Source organism: Rhineura floridana, chromosome 4, assembly GCF_030035675.1.
Source record: "Rhineura floridana isolate rRhiFlo1 chromosome 4, rRhiFlo1.hap2, whole genome shotgun sequence".
In the NCBI taxonomy this organism is placed as follows: domain Eukaryota; kingdom Metazoa; phylum Chordata; class Lepidosauria; order Squamata; family Rhineuridae; genus Rhineura; species Rhineura floridana.
This window is the reverse complement of record NC_084483.1, coordinates 14,260,415-14,282,867: the sequence shown is the minus strand read 5'-3', so window position 1 is coordinate 14,282,867 and position 22,453 is coordinate 14,260,415. Positions and strand designations below refer to the sequence as shown.

The following is a 22,453-nucleotide window of genomic DNA, read 5'->3' as shown; positions in this document are numbered from 1 at the left end:
AGCTGCCTTATATTGATTCAGACCATTGCTCCATCTACCCCACAAGTGTCTCCACTGACTGGCAGCAGCTCCTGAGGATTGGGCCACTGGCCTGATCCAGCAGGCTCTTCTTATGTTCTTATGATTTCATAAAGCATTCTCTCCCAACACTACCTGGAGACACTGGGGATTGAATCTGGGATCTTCGGCATGCAAAGTGGATGCTCTACCATGGAGCTCAAGCATCAGAAGGAACAAAAGCCTTTCTTACTACTCCTTTACATATCACATATAGGCTGGAGAGAGTAGGTCAGTGACCAAGTAAAACAAGAGTATCACTAAATTACCAGCTGAAATTAAGTTTGTCATTTTCTTGGCAGTGAATGCTGTGACTAATTCATCCAAATCAGCAAGCAGCTTGACAAAAACTGACAACACAGTAATACCTAGATTTTCTTAGCGAACCTATAAGCCTGATCACCATCTCTTTTGCTCGTTGTTTTGCCAGGATAGTTTGCAACACTTATCCTAGTCCAGTAGATTTTTCACCAAGTATTTCATCAACACTACGAGAAACAAGCATTTGGAACCCTGCAGGGTGATGATGTTAGTGACTGGGCAGATGTGGCACAAAGACACAGTGGGCAGAGAAAGGGTTAAACACACACACTTCTCTGTTGATTTCTTTTGCTTTAAAAAAAATACAAATGGCATCAAGGTCCTGTGACATATATTTGTGTGTACAATGTAGTTTAGTTCCTAAGTTTCAACATAATTCAGACCATCCTTGAGCATAATAAATCATCAATATGACTTCAGAGAAACTTGGATATATTTAGGTATTTCCTCTTTAATGTGGAAGGGAAAAAGCACCTGCTATTTTTGTCCTAGGATATTCTCATCAACACCCTTTGTACTTTTGTTCCAAAGCACTCTGAATCAACACATCGAGCCTACAAACTTCACATGAATAGATTTACAGTTTTTCTCCACTCAGTAAAGACTTCAGAGATTAAGAAGGGGAAGTGGAAATCTTGTATCACTTTATTGTTTGACTAATAATAGATAGCACAGTGAAAACACCAAAGGAGATCAGTCTGAATCTTACTGTTTATAACATTAAACAGTGCCAAGGTCTTAGGGCATGCCCTTTACACACAGCAGAACGACTGAAATGGCTCTGAAGTCTCCCACATTTGTCAGTATAGCTAGCTTGTACATATGAAAATGGGTTTGCATAGGATCTGGCCTCCGTTGTTCATGCTGTGGTGACCTCCAGATTCGAATTCTGTAATACAGCTCACTTCCCTCTAAGATGATCATTAGAAGAACCTTGTAACATTAGGAATTTGGTGCCTGAGTTTGCTTGTTTTTCTCTGTGTACGCTCCGGTTAATGGGCCTGAGCTACCTCTAACAAATGAATGCTATATCTACATTTTCTAACAATACCTCAGTACAAAAGAGCATGTTTTAACATTTTACCTGTCAAGATTCTAGAAGGCAGATCTGCAAATATTTCCCTCAAGGATAGGTGCTGTCCTTGCTTGAAACAGCCTCTCTTATATGTTCTTCTACTATAGATTATATCAAGAGATTAGAGAACACATAATTTATCCCCTTATGAATCTGTTTCCTGGTAGATCCTTAGAGCCTCTTTTCAGTATCTTCCTTGAGAGGTCTATTAAATCTATTACCAAACACGAATATATCTGAATGTTGTAATAGCTCTCAGACCTGCTGTGATTGTTAGTTCCTGACTTGTCACTTCTAATAATGGATAATTGGTTCTACTGTGACTGAGATTTTATATTATTTATATTAGAGATGGGTAAGAAATTCAATTCAGTTTACATTTAGAGCCGAGAATATAAAATTCACACTTTCAAAAACAGTAAGAGAAGTGAAACACAGCCATCCTTTGAAATTCACACTTATCTGAATTTTGTGATGCAGTTCGCTAACGAACCAATGTTTACAAAAATGCATTTAACAGAAGAAATTATACATAAAAATGAAAAATATGCAAAATGCATTTTATTAGGAGAAACCACTTGCAAAAACTGTGCACTAGACAAAATTGCATACAAAAATGTATTAGGAGAAATTTGCACTAAAATACTGAAGAATTTTCATGTTTAAAGAAAAATATTGCAAATTGCTTGAGAAATGTGGAGAACTGAATTTAAGATTGGAAAACTGAAAAACTGAGAGAACTGAAATGGACAGATCCTTCTACCTCCACTTTATATTTTGTTCTTTGTTTAATGGTTGGTCCACTGTAATAAAAATTTGATTGTTTTTCCCCTTCCCATCCCTTTTTCCTTTTGTAATATTCCAAACTATAGTTCTAGCTTTTTTTATCAGCCAATGATGCACAAGGCAAATAATAATACTTATTTTATTTATTTATTGCATTTATATCCCACTTTTCTCCAAGAAACTCAAGGTGGCATACATGGTTCTCTCCCTATTTAATCCCCACAACAAACCTGTGAAGTAGGTTAGGCTGAGAGGTAGTGACTGGCCCAAGCTTTGTGGCTGAGTGGGGATTCAAACCCTGATCTCCCAGGTCATAGTCCAGCACTCTAACCACTACACCACACCACAATTAAAAACAGGGTGCCTCTGATCACATTAGGAATTAGTTTTCAGTACCAGAATTGGTACCGACAGTCTTTTCACAAAAGGTCCCTCCTTGTTAGCTTCCCCCCTCCCCATTTTGGCAGTCTAATTTAGGTGGAAAATGCTTTTGGCTTTTACCTTAACACAATGGTTGCATGTACAAACATAAAAAAGCCTCAGGCTCATGTGTTCACCTCCCTCCAGCACAGCTGTGATGAGGATACTGGAATATTTTGCTCCTGTTTTCAGCTAACCCCGGTTACTTATCCAAATCTGGATAAATGGTGGCTAGCCAGTGTGGTATAGTGGTTAAGGTGTTGGACTACAACCTGGGAGACCAGGGTTCAAATCCCCACATAGCCATGAAGCTCACTGGGTGACCTTGGGCCAGTCACTGCCTCTCAGCCTCATGAAAACCCTATTCCAAGGGTCGCCATAAGTCAGAATCACTTGAAGGCAGTATATTTACATTTAGTGTTTAGTTATGGTTTAGGAAAACAAGCTAATGTCAAACTGTGCTTAATGATCCTGCCTTGTTTCCCTAAACCCGGGGTGAGCAGAAGGTAGATCAGGATATATTGGTAGATCTGTGGGAGATATGCAGTAGATCAGCAAAGTTTTCTGACATTCAATTGTTTATAGCAACACCAAATTGACTTTTTGTTGCGACACTCGAATCAAAGAGCACCTAAAATGGAGCCAAAAGGCTTTCTTCTCACCGCTCAGTCCTTTGTTAATTTATTCACTACTACATCTGGAAAAGAAAGTAATTTGCTTTTATGAAATGTTAACACCTGGAATGAAATAGAAAACTCACTTTACTCATGGACGAAAACTGCTTAACCTGTTTGAATACAAAAACACTAACTTTGGCTTGTAGACCTCCACAAAATGGTTGCTATACTGCACTAATGCAATCCCTGATAAAGCATTTATATTTATCGATCCAAATGCAATTGATCACCAGAAACATAAAAACAAACATAGCTTGCAGAGGTTTCGTTCTAATGAAAAATGCATGAACCAAATACATTTTGGTAACTGGGACAAAAAAATTCATACTCAATTGTTTTTGTCTTAAAATTTGATTGTTGTAAGCTTTGGGTGCTCAAAAAAAGACATAAATATTTACATAGGCACACACATGCCCACACTGACATGATTCCCTGTGAACACTGAGATTCTGCCGAGGAATGGCAGGCTCTGTAGGGTGAGGATGACAAATGGGAGGGAGAGGGAGATGAGACAATGGAGCAAAGCCCAGTTGATGGAGCAGCTCCCCTCCCTTTGGACGCGCCCAGCTCCACTGTTGAAGCCCTAGGAAACACAGAGGCTTCCTCTCTTCCACCTGTGGAGTAGAGGGGGCTCTCTGAGCCTGCTGCCCACCTGGGGGATGGGGTGGGCTACTGGGCATGCTCTGTAACAGGGCATGAGGATTTTGAAGTGGAAGCGGGCCCAGCGTCTTCTCCCAGGAAAAGGCAAGAGAAAAAAGGATACATATCTCTCCAGACACAGCACCCACCTTCAGGCTAGGAACTCCCACAGGAGCAGGGATTCTTGTGAGCAAATGGGCATTCTTCACCTCTGCTTAAAAGTGTGGCGGATGGGTTGGGAAACTTTGTTGGAGCAACTTTGCCGTTCCCATGAAGCCTTGGAATTCTTGTTACTGATCTTGGACTTGGGGACCCCGGCCCTTGCACCTAGACCAGACTAACCCTTTGCCTTGTAAAAGTTCCTGAACTGTATCTGGCTCTTCCGTGCCTCTGAGTCTGTCATCCCTTTACTCTGCTTTAATAAAGTATCACTTACTCACTTATACGTTTAAGAGGACCTGCTTTGTGTTTTAGGCAGGAGTCAACACACACACACAGACACAAAAGAAAGCACTCCCTGTCACCAAAACAAAACAAAACACGGAGCAATTTGCCACCCCTTAATAATGTCTCAAATCTGCCACCTGAGGCAGCCATCCCATTCTGCCTCATGCCAGTGCTGATGATGTTCAATGTTGTCAGTGGAGGCTGATCCATTAGGCTGAATAGGGCACTGCCCCACCAACATCGGTATGTCATCAGCCAGCCCTCACCTGCCTGCGATCTTACTTACAACCAGTCACAGCATAGTTCTGCCTGCCTTTGGCTCTGACTTTACCTACCACTGGCCTCTGCCTTCCACCCTACAACTCCTAATGGGCACTACCCAACAGTGAATGGTGTAATCAGTGGCAGGAACCAAGTTCCAGTTCAAACCAAAATGAAGCCATGATGGTAGAATACTTTTTTTTTTTACTGCTATCCAGAAAGAGTTCAAATAAGATGATCTCTTCTTGTTTTTAACTGCAAGAACGATTTCTTGTTGAGACAGCAGACCTGTGTATCGTTGTACCACCCCAGACTGCAAGTAGGGGCTCGCATGACTAAGTGCTCCACTATTTTAATTAAAAAAAAAAAGCAAGCAAACTTTGCATCTATAAAGCCAACATGTCAGGGAAAAGGCTAAGCTACCACCATTCTCCCTAATATGCTAGCTGTCAAGATGGGAGGCATTTTTAATATTAATATTATTAATAATAATAATCTTTGTTATTATTTTGAGTAGTAATAGTAGCAGTAGTATTTTCACAAAGAATGTTCCACCAGTAGTTTAAAGTGGTACAAAGACACATGTTTACCACCTCAGTGAGAGCTGGGCCAATGGGAAAGTGGAAAAAGCATGTTTATAGAAGTAGCCCATCACTGTGTAAAGAACTGGTAGCAATCATTCTAACAAAGAAACAGGAAGCTGACACACAACAAAGAGAAGTAATATCCTTCACAGTAAGTGCTTTGTCACTTACGCTTTTTCCAGAAAAGCATCCCTTGACATGTTCTGTGCCAGCAGGTTTGTTGCCAGACTGAAGATTTCCTCCGACCATTCCTAAGGAGAGAGAAAGGAATTGCCATTTATGTTCAACCAAGCACAAGGCACAGGAATAATCCTTCAGGACTTGAATTCCAAGAAAACTGACAATAGTGCACACAAGCCCAACAGCTAAACCTCTTTATGCGAAAATCATTGGTGTCAGAAAGGTATTACATAACAGATACAGTTTTACTTAAAGGTCATGTGAAAGGGTGAGGAGGGACAGGTGGAAGGTGTTGTCTGAGTTTATGGGAAGCAGGAGGGTGAGATTAGCAGAAATTAGTGTAGCTCAGTTTTAACAACAAAGTTTTAATAATAATAATAATTAGTATTTATATAGTGCCTTTGTATGTTCAAAGTGCTTCATATACATTATCTTATCATCTTTCCAACAAACCTGTAAGGTAGGTCAGTATTATCATTCCAGTATTGCAGATGGAGGTAGTTAAGGGCGGCTTACCAAAGGTTACCTTATGAGATCCTGGCAGAGGTAACATTTGAATCCAGGCCTTCATGATTTGTAACTCTTAGCCATTAAATTACCCCAGCATTCTTTTAACATGATTAGTACAAAAGCAAATGACTAAGTTTAAACTTTCCTCAAAGAGGTTAATGAATAAACCAAATGATAACTTCTTTATATACATAACACACTCGTTTCCATTAGGACAACATTGTGCAGTTGATATATTTCAGTATGGATTTTAATTGTGCTTGAAGCAAGCATACGCCTGTCCAAAACTGAATGTGGAGGTAGTAGAATGATCTCCCCTGGCAAATTGCCTGATAGAAATATATTTCTCTCTCTGCCTGATAGAAATATATTTCTAGAATTAATTTTATGGCACAAGCATTAATAATGTTTGACCCCAAGCTGTGTGTATAAGAAATCAACATGTTCAGGAGGACGCAGCAGCAACATGATAATCTGAATCCCTTGGTGGGCAGCAGGGGAACACCACTGATCAGTTCAATTAATTCAAAATCTGAATTAAAAGGAGAAACAGAATTCTGCTTTGGAGAATCAGGTATTTACTCCACTTGAACACTGTGGCCTAAAAGTCAGATGTAAAGTCACTTTGAAGGAGAGGCAATGACATGCTTCAGTTTTAGGTTCCCACACTCTGGGAGATGCAGTTGCACTGAACCCATCACAGGTAACATATTCTGCTTTTGCCTCTCACCCTTATTCCCACATCTCTGCTGACACTTCTGTCATTCAACCTTGAAATCTTGGAGTTATCTTTCATGCCTATCCACCACCCCCTGGCATACAGTCTTACAAACATTAACTTAGCAAGCTGTCACTTCCCTTTTTTCCCTCCCTGAAACCCACATCAAAGTCTAATTTATTTCATAACTCTAAAGGCAACCCAAGTACACTCCTTCTCAATCAAGCACCCTTCTCTGGTCAACCATACATTTGGCAACCCAGCATATATTCCTATATTGCACCTTTCAGGCCAAATACTGCTAAGTTACATTTCCTTCATTGCCCTCCTTTTGCATCATTTCTGAATCCCTTTCTACCTTTAAGGATGCTTCAGATGACTCAAATCTCATTGCAGGACCTTGGCAGAGTTCTCCTTTGCTGCAGATGCTTAATTCTGTAGTTTTCATTTTTGCTAGGCTACTGTACCCTTCCCTCCTTTCAGCATTAGTTATTTTCAATTCCACCTACACATCCAATGTTACTGCTGGAGAACTGTCAGAATTTAAGGGTAATTTTACACATTATTTTTCAGTGCAGAATTGTATTTCTGTTTGGGAAAAGCACGCTCCTTGTAATAAATAAAAAGCCATATGGGCACATTTTTCACCTCGGCTCAGAGCATTAGGAAGCTGGGATGAATAGCTGCTTCCTGGTGCAAAAGGTATCTCCTAGCACAGACAGAAGTTGTGACACCAATTTAATTCAGACTTTACTAGTGCTGAACTGAAATTTTTGGTCCAGGGTGTTGTTGTTTTGCCATTTATTTATTTTTTGCAATTCATGATAGGTGAGGGCAAAAAGAAAATATCACAACATTTTCAGGGTGGACTGCTGTCCTCACCTTTATTGTGTGAGGTGAGTGAGAGTTTCTTCCTCTTATTCTGCACCTTTTTTTTAAAAAAGAGCTCCTTCTCTGCATCACTTCCTGGCACTGCCATATCACACCTCCTCTTCTCTCTTCCCCTTTTCTCCTTTTGCATTTTAAGAAGATTGTGCACTACTCAGTTGCTTCCTAGGCCCTGTCAAATATTTTGTTTTCTTTTGGCGTACTTTAAAATGAGTCTTACCGTTCTCCATAGTTTCCCACTCCCATCACTTTTTTTTCTGGAGAGTCCATGGAAACCAGGGAACATACTAGGGCTGCTCAACTTGCTTGCTTTTTTTTAACGTGTAGTAGCTTAAGAAAGGTATAGGTAGCACCCCATCCTAACAATTTTGGGGAAATTTCTCCTGCCACCGTGGAAGCTGCAGAAACTCACTTCCCATTTTTACATGGGAGGAATGAATCCACAAAATGGGGAGCAGTCCATCTTTAGGCTTTACAAAAGATGTAGAGACAGCAGTTTGCAAAGTGCATTGCCATTTTGGATGGATTCTTTCATTTTGAAGCAAAGGGACAGGTATGCACAATGCAAAACAAGTATGGTGGATCCCCTAGCATCCGATTCTTATCAAACTGCTGTGTCTCATCCAAAATTTTAGTCCATTCTGTCTAGTTTTTCCAGCTCCCAAAAATGTCCAACCACTTAATCAACATTGCTGTGTTCAAGAACTAATAATATGTTCTAAACCTTCTTGTGACATTCAGTGCTATAAAGATTAATCACCGCATAATAGTTCAAAATACTTTTAGTGTAATAAAACCTGGCAACATTCCTCTCACATTGAAAAACATACATCCTAGTGACAGTAATTGCATGCGTTTCATGAGCCCAGTGAATATTTCACTTGCAGTGCGGGCTCTCAGCCCCACCATACAATCCCTTCACCTTTTAAAAAAAAATTGGAGGGTTGAGAGGTGTGGGTGTATGTGCGTGCACGTGTTTTAGTTTCCTTTGTTCAAGCACCCTATGTTTCTGTTTGATTTGTATGTGTGTGTGTGTATAAAACCATATATACCCATCCACATATATAGGCAATATATGTGTGTATATTAATTATACACTACGCACTTAAAAACAAGTTTCATCTCACTACAATCCTGTATTCCCCATATGTAAATTTAAAGGGACTTACTCCCAAGTATGCTTGCACAGAATTGCATGAAAAAGCCATGGGCCCTGCCTAACAATGTCAAACAAGGAGCAGTTCAAGTCACGTAGCTAAGACTATGGAGGAGAGGTCATCCTCAGCACAGGCAGCAATTCTATTGCTGAAGAAAAGGAAGCAACCCAGAAGGAGATGACTGCAATGGAGCAAAAGGAAGAGTTCTTAGATCAGCCTTCCTCGAGCTGTTGCCTTCCAGATGTCTTGAGCTGTAGCTCCCATTAGCCTCAGCCAGCTTGGGATGAGTACAGGAGCAGTGGGCAGGGCAGGATGGGGCTGCACTGTTTATCTGGCTTCCCAACAGCGGGGTTGCTGCCAGTTACTGAGCAGGGAGGGTTGAGGCAGAGGCAGGTTGGTATGGTGAAAGGAACTGCAGTGGAGTCAATCCAATGCTGAGAAGCCAGGTAAGCTGTGTTGCCTCATCTCACCATGTCCTGCTCCCAGCAATATCTGAGAGCAACAGCTTGGGGAGACAGACCATCTAAAAATTCTCACCTGAAACATGAAGGACTTAGATCAATGCAACCCAAATGAGATGGAACAAGCAAACAAGTAAACAGAAATGTAAAATGCATAGCACAGCACCTTTGCAGTCAGGAGAAAAGAGCAAAATTGTTTGGATAGCTGAGTTCTGAGCCCTGTGTTAGTCCGAGAGGTGCTGATAATTTTGTACAGGGAATCACAAAGACAAAATTTCTCAACCATCCCCTAAGTGCCCATCTGTCTTACTCAGTACTGCCTTGTGTGAAACGTCAGTGCTGATCCTTTTGCAATTTTCCTATATTTTCAAGGATTAACTTTGTTAACCTTAAGCCATCAAAATGGCAAGCTTAAGAGATGTCAGAAAAAGAGAGACACCCTTGGCTAATGATAGCTAATTGCATACAGAGCATCATGTCAAGCTATCTGAGAATACTCAGAGAGATATGTGGCCATCACGCTCAACTCAACATAAATATAGTGATTAGCCGGTGACTGCGGGAAGGTAACATATACCTAGGGAATTGTGCTCACGTAGCATTTATCCCCAGGGAACGTTAGCCTTAGATTTTACTTATAGGAAAGGCTGTGCATTCATGCATAACTAAACCAGAGGCAAAACAACAACCCCAAAAACCATATAGTATAACAGAATAAGAAATTAAGTACTCTAGTTACACACACAAACAACAACTCTGCATACAGGAAACTATGGTAGAGGTTTTGTGTATTTAGGTCCATGTAAGGGGGGGTGGATCTTAGCTAGGGACAAAGAGAGACCAAATGAAAGTCTTAAAAATAACAGATAGGTGTTTCTCAAAAAGCCGTTGTCTTTGCCATTCTTTCTGTGCCTAAAATGTTAACTAGAAGATTATCCCACTCTCATCTAGGGGTGTACAGGAGGCAGCACATTCGTTCTAATCAGGTTTTAGTTTTGATTTGGGGGATTTAAATTTTTTCATTATTATTCTTTTTAGTATTTCAGTGTTGCCTATGAGAAAACTATGAAATATCTCAAGGTGGTTCACTGATCCTTTCTCAGCCCCAAATAACGGCTGATCTCTTCAGTGGTTTCCAGCCTGGCAGACAGCGGGAGGACAGCACAGAGATGATGCTCCTACTTGAAGCCAGCAATAGTCAGAGGGCAGTCATGCTATGTCCTAAGAAAAAAAATGGTGTGCAATGGGACTTGCATATCATATTGGCCAGTTCCTCTCTCTTTGAGGATGGCATCATCATGACGTCACAACAGCCAGTCTCTCACACAGACACACAGAAGCAGGAGCAAGAAATCAGTTTCTCCGTCACTGGGGCGTAATTTGGGCATGTGGGCATAGATTTTTCTCTAATTCAGGTGGGTAGCAGCAGTGGGTGGGTACAGTGGCCACTAATGTCACTCTCATTTAAATGGGCAACAGCAAGTGGGCAGAGAGGCAACAGGCTCCTAATAAGGCTCCTACTTATGGCAAGTACTCAAGTGCCCCCAGATCACCTGGCACCCAAGGGAGAGAGATAATGGAGGTGGGCACAGGATTGCTGGAAGTACCCAGATGTAATACAGCAAGAGTTTGAACAGTCTGCCACAGCTAGTACATTCTGAGACACAAACTGGAAGGCTGCAGACTGGCAGAAGAATAACAGGCTCTGGCGTGATACCACAGATTTAGTGAGGCTTCAACGTTCAGCATGTGCCACACAGGGGGAGTAAGGCGGGGGTGGGGAACCTTTTTTCAGCGCAAGGGCTCTGCACTCGCAGAAGAAACCTTCCAGGGGCCACGTACCAATCGTGGGAGTGGCAAACATGGGGGCAGCCAGACACATGCCACTCTCCATCCAGGCAAGCAAAAAGTATTACCACAGTTCAAGGACGTATTCCAGTCTGGTAAAAATCACTAGAGGAGGGTGCAGAGCAGGGTGTGGTCTGGGGAGAGGCATAGCCTGGGCAGCGTCCCGAGGGCCAGACAGAGATGCATGGAGGCCACATTAGGCCCCCAAGCCTGAGGTTCCATCCCCCTGCAGTAAGGTATCACAGGGCAGCAGCAGGCAGAGGAAAGCACTGCCGGGAATCAGTGGGGTTTCAACATGCAGTAATGTGCTTCAGGGTGACAGCTAGTGGACACAGGAGCAGGTGAATATGACAGAGCAGAAAAAAAGAGAGGGAGTCTGGCAGAAGCACCCAGCTTTTGGCTGGGAGGAACTGGGAGAAGAAACAGAGGGTATGTGGGCAGGAACAAAAATGTTCACCCTGAACGAGGCAAGTTGCTACTCATCCCAAGTCACAAAGCAACTCAGCTAACCCTCAAACAGGAAATTTAAACTTCAGGGAAATCAGTTCTTAGTGAAGGCAAAGGGTTAGGAAGAATGGGAGACAGAGAAAACCACGCAGACTTGCATAGGTAGAAGATAAAAATGCAAACAAAACTGAACACCAACCAGATAAAAACTCAAGCTGCATTCAGATATAATTGGAAATCATGGTCTGCCATTACAAGCGCAGGAAGAGAAGTCTGCCTCAAGATCTGGAGCACCTTCCTCTCCTTTGGGCACGATGAGAGATGAAGAAGCATTTGGTGCTGGTTTGCAGCAAGTCATAGTTTGCTCAGAAATCAGGATCCCAAAGCATAGTTTGTTCCTGGTCTGAAATCCTGGTTTGAGACATTGATGGAGCAAACACCAAATTTTGCCTTAAATAAATGCTCAAGGAATTTAAATGAGAGCAAAAAGAAATTTGTTTAGTGACATTTCTAAAATTGGGTAGAGTTTGACATAACTCAGCCCTGAAGAACAACAGTATTTCAGTACTGACACAACACAACACAATGTTCTTCTTTCAGTTTTATATAGAATAGAGAGAAGTTCCTTTCAATTGCTTATATAAACTTTATAACTGCATAATCTCTTGGGATGGGCAAATCAGTGTATTTTCAGTCCATATCGCTTTCACATATGTTCACCCATAAGTGCAATTCTGCCCTGCTACCACACTGATCTGCATTTTTAAAATCCACATGAAAATCCACATAAAAATAATACTCAAACACATATTTTAAAATGTATTTTATTGCAAAATATCTCTTTCTAAACTATTGTATCTAACATATGCATTTCTAAATGTATGTTTTCTCCAAACATGCATGTTTAAAAATGTATTTTTTATTCCTTTTTCCAGATAAGAACAACTTTGGAATATTTGGAAATTGGGAATGCTGGTGGATAACTATGTTCCTATCTACATATATGTCTGGGAGGTTTGGATCAGGTCAGTTCCTACCAAAATATGCAAAGAATGGATTTCTCAAGCATCCCTAACTAGAGCTAGAGTGGACAGAAAATTTTTGCCACATAGTCGACTCCTTTAAAACCAATTTGGTTTCCACACAATGAACTTCAACCTTAATAAAGAAAGCTGCATATTCACTCCCCTCTCCCTTTTCGGTCCATGTTCTTATATCTGAATTCACATTGTGCCATTCCCATTAATTTTAGCAGCAAATTATAAAGCTGCTCAGTGCACTGGTGAAGTACCAGATTTTGAGGTCTGTTGCTTAACGAACACATTTCTCTCATCTGCTCTGTGTATCGCACTACATCCCTGAAGACATTTGTCTCAATATAAGATGAGAGCTTCTTCTCATAGGAAAAGACAGCACCTAAATGGTCCATATTCTCCAAGGCACTTCATCCAAAGTGAAACTGACTGTGTGAAGACAATTTTTCACATGTTTGTTTTTGGCTGGAGGGGAGGGGGTGTAGCTCAGTGGCAGTGCATGTGCTTTACATATATTAGGCCCCAAGCTCTAAACACAGCATCCCCAGTTAGAAGGATCTCCAGCAGTAGGGCTGGGGAAAGGCTGTACCTGAAACCATGGAGAACTCTTCCTAGACAGAGTAGAGAGTAATAGATGGACCAATGGCCTGACTCCTTGTATATTAAAGAATACCAGTATAATAGTTTATATGCCAAAAATTCTCTGAGCAAGAGTTGATTAGTCTCAATTATAAGTTAAAATATCAATTGCTAGGTAAGATTTAACAAATAAGGAACATTAAATTGAAAACCATTTTGAAGTCTTTGTAGTTCTAGTCCAATTATATCCTACTCCCCAAAACTAGTGAAGCACTCTACTGTATTATTTGCAAGCCATCCATAATATTCATTGGCCTGGTTTCAATTTCACATTAAGCCACAGTTAATTAAACTACGGTTTAAAGTAAAGAAGCAGTGTTTCAATGCACACTGCTGAAAAGTTCTTGCTCCACTCCTCCTCTACTGCCAAGAAACAACCCAGAGCTTGGCTTGACAACAGAACCCAGGCTTGGGGTTGGTTTCCTCCAGACAAGCCAAGAGCAGTAAGAACAAACCTTGGTTACAGCTAGTGGGGGGGGGGGTTGGGAGAAAGAGAGCAAGAAACCTTAATCCTAAGGGTTAAGGTTTTAACAAGCTAAACTTTGGTAGTTTTCCAGCAGTGCAGCCGCAAGGGGAGGAGCAGAGAGTGAATTTTTTTGGCAGCATGCACTAGCACACTGCACGCTCATTAAACTATGGTTTGATGTGATGTGCAATCCAGACCAGACAGTAACCTTTCCACTCATTTTTTTTTACTTAATCTTCTTAGAGATGCACATCTAGCCATTTCTCTCTGGTAGCCTTTTACCTGCAGCTGAAGACCTTTTTATTTAGACAGGTCTTTGGCCTGTTGGATTGATTTTGCTTCCTATTTTATGGATGGTTTTAATTCAACGGCTGCTTTCTGTACTAGTTTATTTACTCATTTTATATATTTGGACACAGTTGTTTTTAGATTATATTTGACCATATTATAAATATATGTTTTAATGTTGTTAGTTGCCTTGGTGGCTTAGTGCAGAAAAGTGGAATATACCTTCAAATAATATAGAAATAAATTGTTTTAACTAAATAAAATAAGATTAATTTGAAACCCCAAAAGAACAAGGCAAGCTGTGTCCTTTCCACTCCTCACCAATGAAGCAGATATTACATGATTATTTTTTATTTCAGCAGCCATAGGAAAAGTAGTTCAGAAATGCCAAATGGCTGAGAGATTAAATGTTAAGATAATTATCCTTAAATGCAGCCACTGAAGCCAGCAAATCTGATTCCTGTAGACACAGGTATGCTGCTCAAACCCAGAGCTGGAAGATCTTTGCCTCTACCCCACCCCTTAAATGAAACAAAGCCTATGCACTGCATTTGCTTATGTGCACCCCACTGCCTTTGGTTCTTCCTTTCTCCCCACTGTTGAAGTTAAGATAGTAAATTCTTGGGGCAAAGACTTGGCTTATGTTACTCTAAGAAAAGGAAAAAAAAAGGGGGGGAGGCCCCCAAGACGCCAAAAAGGGTATTTGTGAAATTGTTTCCAAAACAGTTTATTAAAATGACAAGCCCAACATGTTTCGGCCACCTTATATTTCGGCCTTCGTCAGGGGTGAAGATGGAAAATAACTTTTTGCTGAAGAGATTTCAAACAGTGTAGCTAAGGATCTTGGGGCCTCCCCCCTTTCCCCCCTCTTCTGACGTATCAGATGCCATCCATGTTCGCTGCACTTTTTATGTTACTCTAAGCATCATGTGTTCCAGTGATATAATCAGGGCTGAACTTAAATAGGGGGCCATTTTCCATGAGAAAACCACCACCATCATAAAAAAGAGTCTTATTTTTCTGCAGTCGTTGCTAGGAACACATATTATAGGGGAAATGTTCACCACTTTAAAGAAGGTCATCCACCCTTATGCTGTGCAGAGTTCCGGAGGTGGTCTGATTTAAAGTGACGACGACATCCATTTAAGGTGGGGGCAATCCACAAATGCCTTGCCAAATAGCTTCCCTTATTTCAGCCTAAATTAAGAGAGGCTGACACTGCCATTTTACAGCAAAGGGGTTTTCCTCCTAGGGTGCTGCTACTTTCATTATTTGGCAGCAGGATAATAAAAGTGATTATGTTGATGAACCCCACAAATATTCAGCACTGTCCTGGCTGTACTCCTACTCCTACTCCTACTCCTACTCCTACTCCTACTACTACTTATTTACTAACTCCCAGCAACAGAAGACAAGAATTTAAAATTGAAAGGGGAAGTGTGCATTCTTGGTATAGGATGGCTAAAAGAATCTCAACAGGCTAAAGAAAGCTGAAGACAGATAATACCCAGCACTAAGCATTTTCACTCTTTTAAATAGTACATCATCAACGACAAGGAAACATCATTAGGATGGCTTTACCAGGTTCAGTGAGTACAAAGAGGGACCCCAAAGCCAACTTTTGCTGTAAGACACATCAAGTTAAAGAACTATAAAAACAACAGCAAAAGAGAAAACAGCCATTTCTTCCTGCAAAGCAAAGAAGATCCACAAAATTGAATTATCTGTAAATACAACAGAGGTAGCATGAGGAGACACCCGCTCTGAAGGTTTTCACTAGACATGTATATGATATATACAAAATGGGCATAGCAATAGATTGCTCTTTTGGTGGGAACAAAATTCCTTGTGAGTTTGTATTTTGATAAAACTCCCAACTACTACATCTAATGTTGAACTTGGGTGGCCAGTGCCACTCAGATTGGAGCTAAAATGAGACCACCCATAAGTGAACTAACAAATAAAGGTAAAATGCTAACTTCCTGAAAGGGGACAAAATCTTCTCACAATAAGGAGGAAAAGGACTGTGCATATGGCTGCCCATATAGTGTTATGGAACTCTGACAGCATGAGGGTTCACTTCAGGCCCACACCCTCATTTTGCCCAGTGTCTATTAACCTACATTGTTTCCTCACATTCTTCCTGGCTTGGGAGGAATCATGGGCCTCCAACCTATATGAGGTTGGCAAGGCAGGGAGATAGAAGTCTTTGTTTTTCAAGACTCACTGAAATTAGACACAAAGTCGAAGTCTAGGTTGGGATATGACCAAAGGGAGCTGATCCATAAGGGCAAATGGGGGCACTGGCCCACCAACCTTAAGTCTGCTGTAAACCACACCCCACCTGCCTGCCTTTTTACTTACAACTAATCCTCGGGTGGCACTATCTGTCAGCTTCCTCCTCAGATGTTGCCCTTGCAAAACTCAGTAGGGAGGAGAATGGGGTCAAAACTAGAATTAGTTGGCTCTGGCTCTACCCAATGTTGGCCTCCCTGCCTTCTACCCCACCAGTTCCAGTGTCCACCAGTCACCTCTAGATGTGACTCCTGGGAGCTTCTAGTGAGCTAAGACCAGACAAATATCTCTCTTAAGATAACATTCCTGCTGTAAAACAAGACTTCCCCCCAGTTTCTTCCAAATAAGTTGGTTTTAAATGGGGTGGTCAATACTATCTTGAAGGATTAAAATAGCTAATTTAACTGTGTATTTTATTTTTTTTAAAAAGCTAAAAAAGTAAAACTTCAAATGGGAGCAGAAGGGAACAAAACAATAAATACAATTTATTCAATATGAAATAAAGGTCAGAGAGATAAAAATGAATGGGAACTTGATTCCATAACAGTACTCTTTTATTATGCCAGTATGTTCCTGCACTGAGAGATGGGAGCTTACAGCAGCCCTGCAGTGTTAATATTGCAGGGCAGAGGTGAGGCTGAGGCTGATTTTGGATTCAAAAAAATCCCCCATGCCTCTCAGTTTGCCACAAACATCAGTCTACTTAAACTCCCCCCTCAAACCTCCTCAAAGGCCAAATTCAGAACTCAGTTGCATTCAGAAGCCTCATGCTCCACTGAGTTGCATGCCAACTAGTTGCCTTTTTAAATGTTCAGAAACAAAATGCACAAAAAGACAGACCAAAGTTAGACCACAGAGTCGTGCTTTTGATATTAAATTTCTTCAATCCCCTTGGGCTAGTATAAAAGCTAGCATGGAATGCAACAGAACAGACCCTTTATAAACAAAACTGATGCCAAAAACAGTGAGATGTATTAGAGATATTTGGGAATAATATTCTAGAAATGAAATCATTCCAATTTTACACTTTTATTCACACTCAGAACCACTCTGGAAAAGAATGGAACAGCTTGAAATACCAACTCTCATTGTGGTGAAACCAACCAACTTCATTAAGTCACACATGATAATAAATCACAAAAAGTGCACAGCAACCATGTTCCTATACACATTCTTGGCCACAAATTGTGTTTTTTTAAAAAAAGGTTCAGAACACCAAGTTCTAATGAACCAAACTGACAAGTCACATTGGATCAGAAGGGATTCATGTTAAAAGTCAGATAGTAACCACCAAAACCATGATCTAATACCACTTCCACGCTAAAAACAGCATTCTGGAAAATGGCCTGGGATACCAACTTCCCAGCTAGTCAAACCAACAAAATTTGTACTAGACCTGGTGGGAATGATGTATTATTACACAAAACATCTACAGAAACTACATTCCCAGGGTGATCTTGACATGGAGAATGAAATCAACAAAGCATTAAGAGGAACAGGTATATCAATGGTCAATTACACTCATATAGACTGGGTACACACATGTTTCTATCAGGACAAATTGCTAGATACCTTAAATCAGAGGTTCCCAAACTGTGGACCACCACGGGTCCGTGAGCTTCATTCAGGTGGTCCATGGCATGCCCACATTAAATATTCTTATTGATTTTAATTGTATTTCATTGCTTCTTTTATTTCTTACATAGTATTTTATTGTATTACAATTTGAATATAAAACATAAAATAAGCAATAACAATACAATAAAAAATCATACAGCACCTAGCACAGTGCATTGTAATTGCTACAACAGGCAGTAAAATGTTTAAGTGGTTTGCCAAGACTCTCAGCAATTTTCAAGTGGTCTGGGGGGGGAGGAAATTGGGAACCACTGCCCTAAACGACTTTGTGTCAGAACAGTTGGTTATGAACCTGTCCAAAGGGGCAGTGACTCAGCTCACTAACCTCAATCTCATCTAGTCCTGTTTGACTTGTGAATTTAATTAGTTTAGTTATCTCAAAAGTTTAAATTCTGGGCAGTTTTCCTTGAATGCAGATTATTACCTGGAACAGGAATTATGTTGTTTCTATGGTGGCTTAATGAATCATTGCCATTGCGTCCAACATAATTTGTGAGTTTGGTTGGTTGGGCTAGCTCAGAAGTTGACATTCTGGGATGTTTTTCTGAAAAGCTGTTTATAGCTCAGAACAACAGTATTAGGATGTGGTTTCTGTAGACTTCTTGTGGCTTAATGAATCAATCCCACTTAGTTCTGAATGACTTGTGAATTTGGTTTATTTATTTATTTATTTATTTATTTAATTTAATTTATATACCGCCCTAAGCCCGGAGGCTCTCTGGGCGGTGTACAAAAGATAAAACAAGCACAATGTATAAATACAATAACTACAATAAATCAAGAAACAAAAACAAACAAACAATAAAAGAACCAAACAAAGTTAAAAGCAGAAGGTCATTCCCCTGAGAAAAGGCAACGAAAATCTAGAGGTAAGACTGCAAGAATTTGTTCTGTCCATTTCTATCCCTTGACTTTAATTCAAAGACCTTTTCTTTTAGCATGTCTCATCATAGATGCTCACAAGCTAAAAAGAACAAAACAAATACCCAATAGCTACAATAGCTGGTTGGTGTGACTACCTTGGAGGCTGGTGCTCTGGGCAGTTTTTCCTGAATACAGTTTATTGTCTGAAATGTGTGTCATAATGTGATTTTGATATCCATTCTACGCAGACATTTTTTGGCTTACTGTATCGATCCCATCTAGTCCAGTTTGACTAGTGAAATTGATTGGTTGGGCTAACTCAAAGGCTGATGTTTTGCAGTTTTTCTGGAATACCATTTATTTCCTGAAACTGATATTATAATGTTGTTTCTGTGGACATTTTGTGGCTTACTGTAACATTACCATCTGCTCCAACATCACTTGTGAATTTCATTGGTTTGGCTAGCTCAGAGGCTGGTGTTCTAGGCAGTTTAAGCAGAATTCTCTTTACAGCCTGGAAAAGAATTGGGATGTCTCTTCTGTGGACATCTTGTGGCTTATTAAATCAGTCCCATATAGTCATCCGTGAATGGTGATATAAGTTGGTTTGGCTAGATCAGAAGTTAGCATTCAGACCAGGTTTTCCACAATACAGTTTATTTCCCCAAATTGGTATTGGGACGTGGTTTCTGTGGAAGTTTTGTGGCTTACTGCATCATTACCATCTGGTTTAATATCTGAATTGGGTTGGTTTTGTTGGCTTGGAGGTTAGTATTCCAAGACATTTCCCCAGAATATAGTTTATTATCAGGAACTGGTATCAGAACATGGGTCCTGTGGACTTTTTTGGGGGGGGGAGCTTACTGCCTCAATATCATTTAGGCCTTGTACATTTGATTGGTTCAGTTACCTCAGAAGTTGGCATTCCAGGCCATTCTGTTTTGGATGGGTTCTAACAAAAGTCAAGTACTGAAATGGTTTCAGTTCTAAAATATTGTTCTCAAGTGTCTCAAATATATCACACTGTTCCAGGCATCAGCTTTATGTATAAAGGTCTGTTCTGGACCGCTCTGGCCTTAACACCATTCCAACAGCCACTGGCTTTAGATAATTAACACACACTAGGGATACAACTACAACATTTTGTTGCAGGGGGAGTCCTACGTCTTATTCTCTAATTACTAAGACAGGGTAACGCAGATCAGTTTCCTAAGCCAACCTTAACGTTGAAAATAGATAAGTTTTACAAACAACAAAATCCTGTCTCTCAGTTCACAAAAATGCTATGTTAAAGTTAGTTTCTAACAAGCAAAAGTACATTCTCTTAATTTTTTGTTTTGTTTTGTTTGTGCAATGGAAGGTCATACTTCAAGGCTCACCGCCTAATTAATTTTACCTCAAGCCTAGAAAGTGAACAGAAAACTTTAAATAAAATGACCAGTGAAAAGCTCGGGAACCGATTATCCTCTGAAGTAAATTATTAACAGCCTGAACTCCAGAAGCAAACCAAAAGGAAATAATGGCTTGAAGCTTTTCCTCAAAGCGATCTTCAAACTCTTCTGCCTATGCAAACCTCATTATTTTCCATGGTGCTTAGACTAACTGTAGCTGCTTGCTACAACTTAAAAACAACAGCAACTAACAAGAAACAATTGCCATCAGGAACACTATAGCTCTACAAAAAGCCTAATTTATGAGTAAAACCAAACAGGGAAAAGAGTATGCCAGTCACAAAGCACCTGCCGGCCAGTACAGAAACAAATCTCACTAATCAAGCTGCACACATACGGCAGTTTCCAAAGGGAGGGGAGGGGAGGAGAAGATAAACAGCTTTGTAAAGCATGCACAGAGGGCTTGCTCACCACGGGGAGAAATGCCTCAATTTACTACATAACTAATTTTAAATCCATTTTTTATCAGCAGCTAGAAATGACAGAAAAAACAGCAACAGCCAAACAGGCGAAATCCTTCAAAATTTATCTCCTCTTCACGGTGCCTTACACTCTCCCACTGTTTCAAATCACATGGGATTGTCACACCTATCAGCAGACAACCCAGAGTAATGAATGATCTCAGGAAAATCATGGACAACAGTCTTCCCCCCGGCCCCCTTCACACCTGGGCAGTAGAAGCTCTGCTTCTAACACCACTCCCATACCAGCTATTTACTATGTATTTGCAGTATCTCAGGCACTTGTGTGGGGGTTTTTTGGGGGTGTGTGTGTGATCCATATGATATCATGCTTGAGTTGCACACATCCCATCCCCGCCCCGTTAAGCATTTGATTAGTACTGTTACAAGACAGGTTTAGGGCAAACCAACAGTGGTCAGTGGGCTGGCAATGGCACGACAGAGTTGTATACTTGGCTTCCGGATGGTAAGCACTGCTCCCACTTACCAAGAGGGAAACTGATGACGCACTGGGAGCACAGTGCAGTGTGGGCCTGATGACAGTGCAGCAGGAGCATCAGAGAGGCACTTGCACTGTGCTCTGTTCCCTGCACCTCCCCTTCCCCCTCTTGGTAAGTGGCAGCAATGCTTGCCATTCAGAAGTCAGGTGCGCAACACTGCCCCGCCTTCACCGCTTGCTACTGGTGCAAAAACTCCAAAGATGTGGCAGTTTCGACATGGACTATTCCATTTTTGAAAGTGGTTTGTTTCTTATGTGGTATGTGACTTTCAGAGGGGGGAATGCACTTGTTGATGATGCACAAGTCATACTCTGTTATTATTAAAACAAAAACCCATGGGCAGCAAGTGTGATGTACAATAAAAGCACCAGCAACTGTTCAACCGTACATCAAACACTTGCTGTGGCTGGACAAAAATCATGTCCTGCTTGGATGCATGCTCAGTGAGGTGTGCATGGAGAAAGGACAGGGTTTATGGAAGAACAATATAGGTGCTTTCAGAGAGGCGTGAATGAGATAGCATGGATATAGAAACATGGCAAGGTGTGGATGGTGCAGTGCTATCCTGTATTCTGATGTAGAATGAGAAAGAAAATAAATTGGCAGAAGGCTTCCATGTGGAAGCATCGTAAGATGATTTGTTAAATGCACCACATTGGAAACTAGAGGGAGACTACACAGGGTAGCTAATGGAAGGAAGGGGTGTAATTACCACTGTTACTGATTTATATTACTGTAGTTTTCTTTGTTTAACTTAGGAACTCAGAAACATAGGAATCTGCCTCATATCAAGTGAGACCACTGGTATATCTAGCTGAATATTATCTATACTGAGGGCAGTGACCCTCCCTGGCATGGGTATAAACTTGGGGGGGGGGAGCTGCAGAGCTCAAGCCCCTCCCCCAGGGCAGCCACTGCCAGGCAGTATTGACATGCTCATACGATTCACTCAGTTACAACGCAGCTGCAGCAAAGAACTGACCCATCTCTCTGTTGTGTCATACAACAATTTCCATGATTCTTTAGGGCTTTGTTCCTGTTTGCCAGTATTTGTTTGTTTGTTTGTGTCTTTGTTTATTAAGAATTTATACATAGCCTTAAAGGACCTACGACCCTCACAAGGTGGCCTAGTCCTTAACCCTGGCTCCATGCACTTTCTTTGGAGCAACAGTCCGCCAGGCTTCAGCTGGGCCCTGCAGCCTGCAAAGATGTAAAGAAGACTGAACTAGGCAAGTCAAGAGCTTCCATAATATATTTTACAGGGACAATAACCATTTTGTCACTCTGTGTGCATGTGTGACCATGAAAAACAACAGCAAATCATCTGTGGGACTTTAATGA

At 40.9% G+C, this 22,453-nt stretch overlaps 1 protein-coding gene across 11 annotated transcripts in view; it reads right to left on the bottom strand.

The window, feature by feature from the left end:
* The window catches only part of PLCB1 (phospholipase C beta 1), a 689,597-nt gene that overhangs the window by 273,814 nt on the left and 393,330 nt on the right, over positions 1-22,453 (bottom strand). For all 11 annotated transcript variants that reach the window (XR_009762119.1, XR_009762120.1, XM_061622530.1 and 8 more), the window contains one exon: positions 5,439-5,518. Coding sequence is in view for 9 of the 11 variants with exons in the window: in XM_061622530.1 (XP_061478514.1) it covers positions 5,439-5,518 (80 nt within the window). In the remaining 2 variants the exon portion in view is untranslated. The remainder of the gene's footprint in view (positions 1-5,438; positions 5,519-22,453) is intronic.